The 12,760-nt window shown below is 40.4% G+C and overlaps 1 protein-coding gene across 11 annotated transcripts in view; it reads left to right on the top strand.

The window, feature by feature from the left end:
* atp2b2 (ATPase plasma membrane Ca2+ transporting 2) overlaps positions 1-12,760 on the top strand; it is a 115,207-nt gene that overhangs the window by 42,264 nt on the left and 60,183 nt on the right. For 3 of the 11 annotated variants that reach the window (XM_026167720.1, XM_026167721.1, XM_026167718.1), the window contains exon 2: positions 3,198-3,937. In XM_026167720.1, coding sequence (XP_026023505.1) covers positions 3,739-3,937 — 199 coding nt within the window. In that variant the 5' untranslated portion in view covers positions 3,198-3,738. Of the gene's footprint in view, positions 1-2,773; positions 3,938-12,760 lie in introns of those variants that run through there. The other 8 variants (XM_026167723.1, XM_026167726.1, XM_026167724.1 and 5 more) reach the window with 4 other exon arrangements.

Raw genomic sequence — 12,760 nt, 5'->3', positions numbered from 1 at the left:
GGCATATTCAATGACATCATAAAGCATACAAGTAAAAAAGTAGCTCTGTTACTTCTTAGTTACAGGTTGCACTTAAAGTCTCAGCAGCGATCGCTGGGAATGTGTTTTAGCTGTTTCTTGTTCACTGAAATCACTATGGATACACCTCATTAATGACAATTTATAGCACAGATTTGCTCCATTGGCCTTTTACATGTACAAATTTGTTGCTTAGTAAAAAGGTGAACTCTTATCGCCTTAAATAAAAAGAATACTGTGTGTGGCCTCATAATTTGTGGGATGGACTGACAAGATATTGACCAGCCACGCTATTAGTTTTTTTTGGGGGGCTGACTGTGCTTTTCGGTGTGATTATATTATCTGAATAAGCCAAGTGTCTCTGAGGGCCCTCAGACAGAAATTTTTTTGCAGTATTGATGTTGTGCAGTACAGATGATGGGTAGACAGTATAGTCATTGCAGCATTCAACCAAATACAAAATGGTGCTTTGATTCCAGGTCCCCCCCTGAGTGGGTGGGTGGTGATAAAGGGCAGCTGTGAGGCAGTGGTTGACTTTGAATAAAAACATCAATAATAGATAGATAGATAGATAGATAGATAGATAGATAGATGTTACTCCACCATAATCAACAGATAAACACTTACAATAAAATAAAGAGCAAAATTTGCACTTCAGAACAAGACACAGAACATCTAATTAGCATATACACAATATATACATTTAAATCAGTAACACTAATGAGAAAAAGATCAGTGAGAACAGTTATGCAAAAAGGCAGCAAATTATATATGTAAGAAAAACAGGGTGTTCAGATAGTATAGCAAAAGGTACACAGTGTGTCTGTTGTTAGTTTTACACAGAGGGAATGTGCAATGTTTGTCATGGAGGGGTGCACCGATTGTGTTGAGGAGCAGGACCCAGATGCAGACACTGGAAAGAGGAGTTGGTGGTTGAACAAAAAGCGATCTTTTATTTGGATGGTGGCAGCAAAGAACAAGAAAACAATGAAACTTAAGAAAGAACTGAGAACAACTATGAACACTGTGTAAACTAAGGCTACTTTGAAACACAGTGAAAACTATGAGAAAAACCTACAAAACACTATGGCTAAGACTGTGGTGGGAATAACAGACGACCTGACAATGAGATACAGGAAACAGAGGACTTAAAAACACAGGAGGTGATTAGGGGAACTGGGAACACATGGGGAAAGCAGCTGACTGACATGAAAATAATGACGGGACAGGGGAAGTGAAACTAAATACAATGACAAAGGCACGGTAGACTCCAAAATAAAACAGGAAACATGGAGATGTAGACATGACATTAACTTGACAACAAGAACCACACAGACATGAAACATGACAGATAGACGCACCAGGGAGACTTAGTATAGGGGAAGATGACAAAAGGAACTAAGAGACAAAGGACTAAACAGCAATCTAGAAACTAACTAGATGAGCTAAACTGGAACACAAATAAATGAAAAAGAAACATAAAAACTCAAACACTAGGCCACACGACCCAGTACCATGACAGTGTTAACATGAAAGGTAAAAATAACTTCTTAAAACATTTATGGCAGCAAAGCTGAATGTGTCTGTTTCAGGCTCCTCCTTTTTCTGTCTGTGATGAATGTTGTCGAATGGGTCGTGCATGATATAGAGCAGTTTCTTCCGTAACCTCCTGACTCCCCGTCTCCAGGTTTTGACCAATGGTAGTTCTGCCTTTGCGAATGAGTTTATTGATCCTGCTGACATCTCTGGCACTGATGCTGTTCCCCTGCAGACCACAGATGGTACTTGCAGCCACAGATTGGTACCCAGCATCTTGTTGCACAGAGCGAAAGATCTGGGCTTCCTCAGAGAAAAACGTCCGTTCCTCCCCTTTATGTCAACAGCACCAGTGTTCGTCCACCCATCCAGTCTACTTATGAAACGTACCCAAGTATTTGTAATGCTGAATTCTTACCTCGTCACCTATGAGGATTAAAGGATTGTTAGAAAGGGTACATGCTACCACATAGAGTCTTTGGAGACTTTCTGTACGTAGCATGAGTCAAAGTCATCCTGGAATTAGAGTGAACAGAGATTCTCTTGTTACATGTGTATTTTACTAGCCACTTCAAGCCAGGAGGTCCCTAGCTGAATAAAACAGGGATGCTTTAACAGATAATTAGCAGCCCAGATGAGAGCAAATGCCCTGACTCCCATCCTGAGGAGTTTCTAGATTAATCTAGTCAGGATGCGATCAGCATGTGGCATGCTGGGTCACCGATGGTACTGATTAAGTCACTTAAATTATAAGGTGTAAGGATTCTGTATATATCTGTTGTCAACATATCATGCAAATTGTTGCTTTTTGGTTTATGTAATACAATAAAAGAAAACATAAGCAAACAAGCAGAAAATGAACTACATGAGCAGTCTGGGTGAAATTTTAACCTCGTGTGGATGTTTATTCCAAGCCCTGGTACTTAAGATCACCAGATGTCTGTTAACTCTTATTTAGTGATTACAGTCGTCATTGCTTTTAAATGTAAATGCAAAGAGAGAGGCGAAAGAGGTGGAGACATTGATTCAGTTCATTGCTGCAAAGCATCATAAGACAACAGGTGGAGAGGAGTGTGTCACTGAGGCAGAGTGACTGCATAGAAAAGGTCATATACTGTAGTATGAGGAAGAACGAGTGGTGAGATAGCAGCAGCAGCAGCAGCAGCAGCTTCACAGCTCAGCCTATCCTCCCATGACAGCGCAGAGCTACGTTCTGCCTCTCCGCTTTGTCGTCAGAGCAGCCCCAGCCTCCCGCCCGCGCACAACTCCTCTCCGCTCTGCACCAGAAAGGAGCATTCTCCTCTCTCCCTCGTTTTCATATCCTCTCCCTCTCGCTCTCTCTCGCTCTATCTCTCTCTCTTTTTCTGTCAGTTAGTGTGTCCTCAGAATGAGGTTAGCGGCACCAGCAGCAGCATCAGCAGTAGATAGAGACAGCAGAGGAACAGTTACTGCAGCAGCCAGGAGAGGCTGTCCTTCAGCCGTGCACCATCTACCGCTGCATTCACCCCTGCCCTGAGAACGCAACGCTCATCCCTGTGCTCTCTTTCTGTGCCTCTCCCTGCTCCTCCCTCACCTTCTGTCCTCCTTGAATTCGTCTCCTGAATTCACCCCCCACCCCTCTCTCTTCCTCTCTTTCTCCATAGCAGTGATGGGGGAGACCACCATGTAGAGACAGAGAGGCAGCGGAGGCAACAGCAGAATAGCAGCAATGGGAAGCCACACATGGAGCGGGTCTGGACTGCAGCCGTGGTGAGCCTGAGACCGACAGGACTTGCATCTACCATCACTGCCCTTCTCAGGACCTGACCACTGGGGCTGTCCAGTGCTTACCTGGATGCTCCCCACTTGTGTTTTTTCATCCCCTCCTCTTCCTCTCCTCTGCTGCTCTCTCTTCTCTTCTTCTTTTTCTTCTCTGATGGTTTTTTGTCTGCTGAAATCTGTCTTTCCTGAAACAGAGAAGCTGCTCATCAATTTATCCCCACGGATTTTTTCCGCTTTTTAATCCCTGTATCTGCTTACTTTTCTTTGAAGAGATTTTTTTTTCTCATTTTGTTGCTGTTGCCTCATTCACACCTATTTTGGATTTTTTTTTTCTTGGAAGAGACTGAGCTCTCTTGTGAAAGCTTTTGTTTGATCTATAAGCAATAAGAAACACTAATCTAACTGACTTAACTAGCTGACATCATGGGAGACATGTCCAACAGCGATTTTTACGCCAAGAACCAAAGAAATGAGGGCAACCATGCAGCAGCCTTTGGCTGCTCGCTCATGGAGCTGCGCTCGTTGATGGAGTTGCGTGGAACAGAGGCGGTGGTCAAGCTCCAGGAGGACTCCGGGGGAGTAGAAGGACTGTGCAAACGACTGAAAACCTCACCCACAGAAGGTGAGTTACCGCGCTTATTTATGCATGTGCGTGGTTGTGAATGTGAAAATGGATGCAGTGGTACTTATTGTACCAAAGACCATTTCTCGAAGAATATGTCCTCCTATGCAGACTGCAGATTTCCAGTATCTGTTCTGTATTTTATTTTTTAATTTTATGGATTACCATAACCTTCTGAATGGATAACCTGCTTCTTTGATACCAAAATCACTGATAAAATCACAGACATGCAGCAGCCTTGTAAAGCACCTGGAGAAATGCATAAACACAACATCAGCAAAGTACACATGGGAGGGAGTCCCGTTTGAGGGGACTAATGAAAATTTCTGTTCAGTATGCACAGAAATCTCTGTGGACAATTTAGCCCCCCCTTACTCCCCCCTCCCCTGCAAAAGCATCCCACCCTCCCTTGTCATTCTCTTTTTCAACCAATTGGCTATAGCCTGAAGGAGCAGGTCGCTGGAGCAACACGGTAGAGATTTTGGCCATGTGGGATGTGCTGCGGTTCTTGGGCATGAGAGAAATGGCATAAAAATATCCAAATCCTAATCTGTTTCCTACTTCTTATTTTTAATTAAAAAATAAAACAGTAAGAATTTACATGCAGATGTGCCTCTATGGTTTTACCCTAGCGTGCGTAGCATGTTTGCTCTTACAGATTTTCATTTAAGAACATGATGCAAAAATCCATAATGGTGGTTGTATTTCTTCCAGCCCAATCACTTAAAGCAGTTTTTTTTAATACATACCTAACATAGCTTTGTCATCATAAATCATTCATTTAAATATATACACGTCTAGTTATTCTATTTCTACGCATAACTTGCTTTTTTGGGGGGTTGCATAATCCCCACAAGCAGAAAAATTGGCCTCTCGAATAGCTACACCAGCGTATTGAATATTTATCACAGTACTTAAATCATCTACCTCCCCAGACATTGGGATAATTGATCAGTATTCCTGTAGTGTCACCAGTGTGACATCAGAGGTAGCCTGTAACGTTATAGGCTGACACCCAAAGAAGATTGTGTTTCCTGATCGTCTCATTTCTGTCAGACCATTTCTAGGTCAACTCATGGTTACGCCCACTGGCTATAAGAGCAAACTAGATAAATTTAGGGAAACTTTAAAAATAATTCTTTTATTATTATTGCACGGTTAAATAAATAGTGAATAAATATTTTTAAAGAGATGGATTAAAACAAAACTGAACACAGAATCAGATAGAACACTGATTCTTACCCTTCAGTTTTCTCAGAAGCCTGGTTCCTTGATGTATACCTACACCCGTGATGTAGTGGCTGACTGGGAGGTGAAGAGCTAGCATTTCCTTTAGGCAGCCAGCTGGTGAATGGCACGAGTCATTCAGGGGCTCAATGGACTGTCGGGCTACAGCTTGGTTTCCAAGAACAGTTGGCATTGAGTTGCTTGGTGAATGACCTGTTTTCCTTCAGATAGGAGAGAAGACTGTTGGTGGATACGACTGTTTTCTCAAGAGACAGTAGAGACATGCAGAACGTCAGTAGGTCCACCTTGGTAGAAAGCAAAGAAATACGAAATAACTTTATGGACAGTGTTGCCCCTTGAGGATTGGGGGGATGGAGAGATGCTCGGGGAATTGAAAATCTTTAATACTGTGGAAAAGCAAGAGTAGGAGGGTCTTGACCCAGAAGAAATTATTATAGTACGGAAGCCACAATATGCTCAAAACACCGCTGTAACACGCATAAAATTGCGAGTGAGCTTTTCAGGAAAACATGCCCTCACATTTGGATAAAATTCCCTAACTAGAGAAGAACCAGTAATGCTGTAAAATACTCACTATTAAAAGGTTACGCTTCAGTTTATATTATAGTGCCACTTCTTTAGCCTTGTGCTGAATATCTAATTGTGGTGACTACTGCTCATCACCATATTCGCAATATGAGCAGAAACAATGCCTGCAGTGTTACAGTGATACTCAAATAAATTGAATTTGAGCTAGCAATAAAATTATCATACCAGACATAAAATTATAATTTCATTTTCCCATTCTCACGAGGATCATGATAACATGATTGAATATTACATTTTATCAGTCAACTAAATACTAACCCAGGATCACAGCCTGCCAATGTGCAATAACACACAAAAAATTTTAAGCTAATGTAATAAAAAGAGGGGACTTGTAATCATTAACATACTGTTGTCTACACCCATACTTAATTACCTTAAAACATTAGACAAAAGCAAATTAATCTGCTCAAGGAATAATTACAAATGCATCTCATTTAAAACCTATGAAGGTCTCACATTAAATCACCCAAAACGTCTGGCATTAGATTATCGCCTTCAAATGTAGAACTCCACGGTCCTTCAAAATATACTGCTTTCTGCTTGATATACCCAGTTTTTACAATAAAATAGATAAAAGAAGTGGAAAAAAAATACATCTTTGTGGTGCAGTTAACAATATATATGAGTCACATACTGACTGCATTACTTAAAATAGTACATCACATCGAATGTGTGCACCATTAATTATTAATTCACCATACAGTATGTACCATTTAGTGGATTTACTTCAGCTCAAGGAGGTTTACCCGTATCATATTTATTTATTACTACTTTTAGCTGCTTTTAGGGGTCACCACAGCAGGTAAGTCCGAATATTTTATTTGGCAGATTTTTACAGTATATACCCTTCCTGACACAGACCCCCATGGGATTTGTGTCTCCAGGGATCTTTCATTTGTCAGGCATATGTGTCAACCACTACACTATAGACACACTATCACGTATATTTTAGGATATACCATATTTATTTATTGAAGATTTTTAATTGGTCAGTCCATTTAACAAGTCATTTTTTCAGTTAGGGTCTGAGCTCTATTGCTAACAAGCAGGCTGTCTTCTCCCTGGTGCCTGGTTAGGCTTAATTACTTTTGATAAATTAATTGTTTTCTTTGACAGGATCAGTGACTAAATTTAAACTGAGTGGGTGGGTGGTGCAATTGTATATTAGAAAATACATTATATTATATTAGAAAGATGATCCTGGTAGCTCTTTCAAGTTATTTTATAAGGCTTGCCGTCATGTGTGTTGTGTACTATGAATGTGTCCCATGGGGCTGTGTTAGATCATAAGAGACCCTCGTGTTACATTGTTTCTATGATGATTCATCCTGTATTTGGAAGCAAATTCCCAGGTCTTCAGGTCTGTGTAACAAAACCAGCTGAAACCAGTCAATCAAGCTCAAAAACCAGCCCAGTACTCAAGAATCAGACAGTCAAGAGCAACAACACAACAGCGTGTATGCTGATCTGGAGTCAGTTCATTAGTAAAATTTGAGTGTTAAAAATATTACAGTCATAGTATGCTTTGAATTTGTAGCTATAATTTTTATGCAAAACAGATCTACCAAACTGGTGGACACGTCATTTAACCTACAGCAACTCTTCAGCAGTAACCCAGTTCTGCAGTCAAACCACCAGATGTACATTATTCATACAATCGCTATAAAATCAGCACATACAATAGTTATATTTCTGGGAAATACACTGCACTGAAATACACTTAAATTTAAAATTTCTGGGTTCTCCAGTTCTTAGCCTTCAGAGGTTCAGTACCTTTACCCAGGATGTAGTTACCAAGAAGGTGAGTGTAGGAGTGAAGAGCTAACGTTTCTCTCAGGCAGCCAGCAGGTGAATGACATTAGTCATTCAGGGGTCGGATGCGCTGTCAGGCTACAGCTTAGTTTCTGAGAAGATATGGCATGAGGCCGACCAGCATATGACCTGATTTTCGGAAGACAAAAGGAAAAGGTGTTTTTCGTGCGAGTTGACTTGCTGGTTTCATAAGACACAGTAGAGAGCTGCAACACATCAGTAATCCTCCTCGGGAGGAACGAGAAATCAACAGAGAGAGCTCAGCCGTTCCTCGAGGGTCTGGATGATAGAGAAGTGCTCAAAGCATTGATGGTTTTTGATGCTGAGAACGAGGGTAGGAGGATACTTAGGCAAACATTTGCAGGGAAGCAGTTGTAAATATAGATGGGATTAGAGCCCACATTTTATAGACAGTTTTTCTACATTGCAAAACTACAGTGGTAATTTACATTAAATTAAGCAATAAATACTAATTAATACATGAGAAACTTTGAAGATGCAACAATAATAGTAAAATTCTGATTTTCTTTTTCACACAACCTGTTCTAGCCTCTCTGAGTCTGAATAATTAAATTTCATTTCTTCAAACTCACACCTTTCCTTTAAAATGCTTTTCTTTGCCGTGTCTCATTTATTTATCACTGTTACCTACAACTCTCAACCTCTGCTTGGACACAACTTCTAGAACTACATAGACCGTTTCACACCTGTTTTTGAGTCCTAACTAATTAGCTACAAACCTTAACTGCACTGCAATTGTGTATCTAACAGGATTATGCTCACAGCTTGATCATTTTAATACCACGACCTCATGTCTACTATCCACCACTTTTTTGCCTCTTCTTCACTCTACAAAAAGTTAATAGGACTATTTCAAGCTTGCATGGGTTTGAAAAAAGCTAATCTGGTTCATTTTATACACACAATGTCAAGTTTTTCAGGTGTGAGGGTGGCATTTTTCAGTTCAATTGTTAGAACAGAATTTGCGTAACCAAATGGGATCTTTAATTTAGGTCAAATGTAGAGGTCTGTGCACTTAAAAAAGTATGGGAAGAAGCTGGGAAGAAATTGCAAGTGGCAAACAAGAGGGATATTTGATGATTGTGCATCACGCTGGCTGGCTGTTTTCCCCACCCTCTGTGCTAAACTGTTATCTGTCTGCAAGAAAAAAACCTGCAGACCTCAACATATTGAACTGACCTTTTTAGAACTGGTAAAATGATTTGCTCTCACTTTGCAACCATGCCATGGATATCTTCTCGCTTACGTTGTCTTACTTTTTACCTGCCTTTGTCTTTATTTGTCCTTCCTACTTCCACCAAGCTTCCTCCTAATCAACCCCCCCCCCCCCCCCCCCCCCCCCCAGCTGCCCTTTATCTCTGTCTCCCATCCCTATCTATCACCACACCTTACCTCTCCCCCCTCTTCTCTTTTCTTTCCTCTGCTCCCATTTCTATTTCAGTGTACTGGTCGGTCGCTGGTATCCCAGTGGGCCAGTGTACAGCGTAGCCTAAATAGACTTGCTCTAAATCTATAACCTTCATCATCTCTGTCTTCCATTCTCACTTCTTTTACTAAGTTAGCAACAATGCAATAATGCTATGAAAGTAGCTCCAAATTTTTAAACTTGTCTGTCTCTAACCTAGTAAAATATTTTCACATAATATAAAATTTACTTTTTATTGATATAAAAAAAGACTAAATTTCATTTTAAGCAGATTGGCTTTCATAAACCACAGAGCATAGTAGGCTTTGATGAGTAACACACATGACTGTAACTGAGTGAACACAGATCCAAGAAGGGGGCTGCTTCTGCATGGCCTTGTGTGGCAGTAATACCAGCGGCGCATAACCAGATGGCACATCATGCACGTTGCCTGCACTTCTCATGGGAAAACTTGGTTCTTGAGTAAACAGTTCCATCTCTAAAGTGAAAACTGAGCTTATTCATCAGAATGTAATTTGAAACCAGATTTGGATTGCCTCCTCACACAAAGACACAAGTTAGAATTAGGTTTACACAGCATCAAAATCCTTGTAGAGGAAAATCCACATTCCACATTTTCAAACAACTCTGTACACTTATTTAGATGGTAAGTTATTAAACATTATATAAATAATATAAATAAATAAATGGCAAAAGGACATAAAAATTGCATGTTTAGCGTAACCAGCATGATTATATTTCCACCCTGTTTTCTGTTGTTGATTTAAACTGAGAATTTTTTGAGTTTGATGCTTATTCCCATTCTGTTTTTTTCTTTAGTGTTGTTGTCCTTCATATCTGTCCTTGCTTTACTTTAGCGATGGACATAGTTACCATGATGTCAGCTTCTGGTTTTTGAAGTCCTGTTTTGAAGCTTCGAGATGAGCCTTTTTGCTTTTGCCATGTTGATCCAGATATAAAAATATCCTTTTTTTATTCAGTATGTTCTAAAATCAGTGGTTAAGAATAACCATAAAAGGTAGCCATTTATATTTTTCCGTAGATTTCTACAGGGCTGGAAGTATTTTTGCAACCACAGCTATCGCCATATGGTGGCCTTCAAATCAAATGCAGGTGAACGTGCTTGAAATCTGCATTCTTTCTAATGGCCAGTAGGGGTTGAATTATACCCCTGTGAACACTTAACTGATTAGTTTATGGTTTCAATCACTAGTTTCATGTCGTATTAAATACAACATGATTAATCTTTTTTGTAAATGATGGTCTCCTGTCGAGTCAAAACACAGGGTATGCCTAAGGGTGGGCTTAACATTTGGCATATGTTTGGCTACAGTACAAGAATACGCTCAGTCAGATCCTCTCGTTGTGCAGTTTGAAAACCCAAGATGACAGCAGCCAAACTGCTTAGCTCGAGGCTTTAAAATATGATTTCACCAACCGAGAGATTCCATCTTTTATATACAGTTTATGACTTCATTACAAACTGTCCGATTTGCTTCTGTTCAAAATATCAGCTTAATGTGTTTCCACTGCTGAGACCATCATCCCCTGAAAACAGTCACACAGGAACCGCTGGTTTCTTTTTGTACTATGCTGTACTGCTGTTACTGCTTCTAATCATGCAACTCTACACACTTTAGTCCCAATGTTCTGTACTGTTACTGTAATGAGGGCTTTATAAATTCTATACATTGCCCAGGAGAGTGTTTTCTCCCCTCATTTGTCATCTGCTTTTCTCACTTCCTCTTTTTCTTCACCTCTCCTCTCTCTTTCCCTTCTGGGACTGCAGAGTTCAGTTGAAACACACCACCTGTTCTCCCATTTCATCGTCTTTAGTCCTCATTCTAATGCATTCACTCCCATATTCTCTTTGTTTTCCTCCCTGCTTGTGTTCTCTTCACATTTCAGTGTGCATTCTGACATTTCTGCTCATTCTCCTCTTCTGATCGTAACCTCCATTTTTCTCATCTATTTGTCCCTCATCACACCTTTCCTCCTCACCCCCTTTCTTTTCCACCCTCCCTCCATCTCTCCATCCCCGATGTTCATACTAATCACGTCCTCCAGTCGCAGCACCATGAGCACGTTCCCCTCTGACGCAGTCTATTTAATCTCTGTCCCACAAGGGATCTCTCACATGGCGCTGCCGTCTCTTTAATAAGGACAATTTCTCCTGCTCTGCTCCTCCTCTGCTCCTCTTGTATCTGCCCTCCTCTTGCTCCCTCCTCCCCTAGTGACTCTGTAAAAGGGCTGGAAGAGGTAGGGGAAAAAAAAGAGAGACGGAATGAAATTGGAGGCAGCGAAGAAGGGAGAGAGAGAGATGGCTCTCAGAGGACAGATTATAAATGATACACAGCCATTTTGCTCTGTGAGAAAGCAAAACCACACTGTGGGCAGACACGCACACGTAGACATGTACACCACTACTCACACAGGTGTTCTGCAGTGTAGTAGCAGTGACCTTGAGGCAGACTGAAGCAGTAATCTGGCACAGCAGTCAGTCACTGCAGTACCACTCTATATGCGGTATTAAGAAGATTTACACTGGTGCCCTAATGAGTGGTTCATGTAATACTTCGGATGTCATGAAAAAAAGTCTGTTTTCAATAAAGGCTCATCAATAATTCATCAATTCTTTGCAAATTAGTGATAAGCAGTAATCATAAGAAAACAACATGGGCTTGCTACAGTGCACCCACAAACAAAAGTCTCTCTGATGTCTTTTTCTTGTATTTTTGCACGTTTTTTCCCCTTTTGCTCAGCTGTTGTGAAATAGTGACCAGATGACAGTAAAATTACACTATATAAAGCACGATATCATGCATAAATCCAGTTATTAAAAGATGACAAAGTGCTTTTAAATGATCCTAGACTGTCAGGAATGTGAAATCAGGAAAAAAAATAACCTTTCAGCTGCACTGACACTTGAATCTGAAAGCTTGATAGCGTACTGAAACACGAGAAGTCAGCTACCTCACATGCCATCAGACCTAGAGATATAAAAGCTTTGATGGCTTGATATAAAAGAGAAACCCATAAAGGTTCACCCTAGCAACCTAAATGATTCCAATTAAACTTTGATAAAAGATTAGAAAAATTGGTAGTGAGAGCTAATAAACCATTTGCATGCCTTATTACAAAACTAGTGCAAACTTTTTTTTAATTCGGTGTAATAAAAAAGGACTAACAGATGTTAGGGAACAATAATAATGGCTGGTGAATCTTTCTACTGCACTGGGAAGTGCAATCATTTCTCAGAAGCTTAGACTTAGGCTTTTATCGCTGTTCCTAGAGAAGTACAACCTCAGCTACAGGGATTTGTTATGTAAGAGAGTGGCCTCCAATGTATACATTAACTGTATACTTTATTATTGACTTCCTGCATAACAAATGTGCTCATTTTGGTTTGAAGATATTACCAGCCATGTCAGCGAGGTGAGTCTGTGTTTGTTTTCATGGTGACGCACCTCCTGCAGGAACTACAACAGAAATGGTTTTGGTGAGTTTGACAGGTTTTTATATTTGTGTGTCTGGACAGATTTTAGTCAACATGATGACTACTGTGAAAGGTATAGCCAAAATGAAGGGCCACTTAAAAGATGGGTACAGTCTGACTCATGAGCATTGAATAAAGGGTAGCTGAATCATGTGCAAAGAGGCAAGATTACACTCATGTTCCTGCATTGGGTTTGATTCAAATATGGTTGTGGTCTTATAATGCGCAGCAA

Source organism: Astatotilapia calliptera, chromosome 5 (assembly GCF_900246225.1).
Source record: "Astatotilapia calliptera chromosome 5, fAstCal1.2, whole genome shotgun sequence".
In the NCBI taxonomy this organism is placed as follows: domain Eukaryota; kingdom Metazoa; phylum Chordata; class Actinopteri; order Cichliformes; family Cichlidae; genus Astatotilapia; species Astatotilapia calliptera.
The sequence above is the reverse complement of the archived record's forward strand: the minus strand, read 5'-3'. Positions and strand labels throughout refer to the sequence as shown.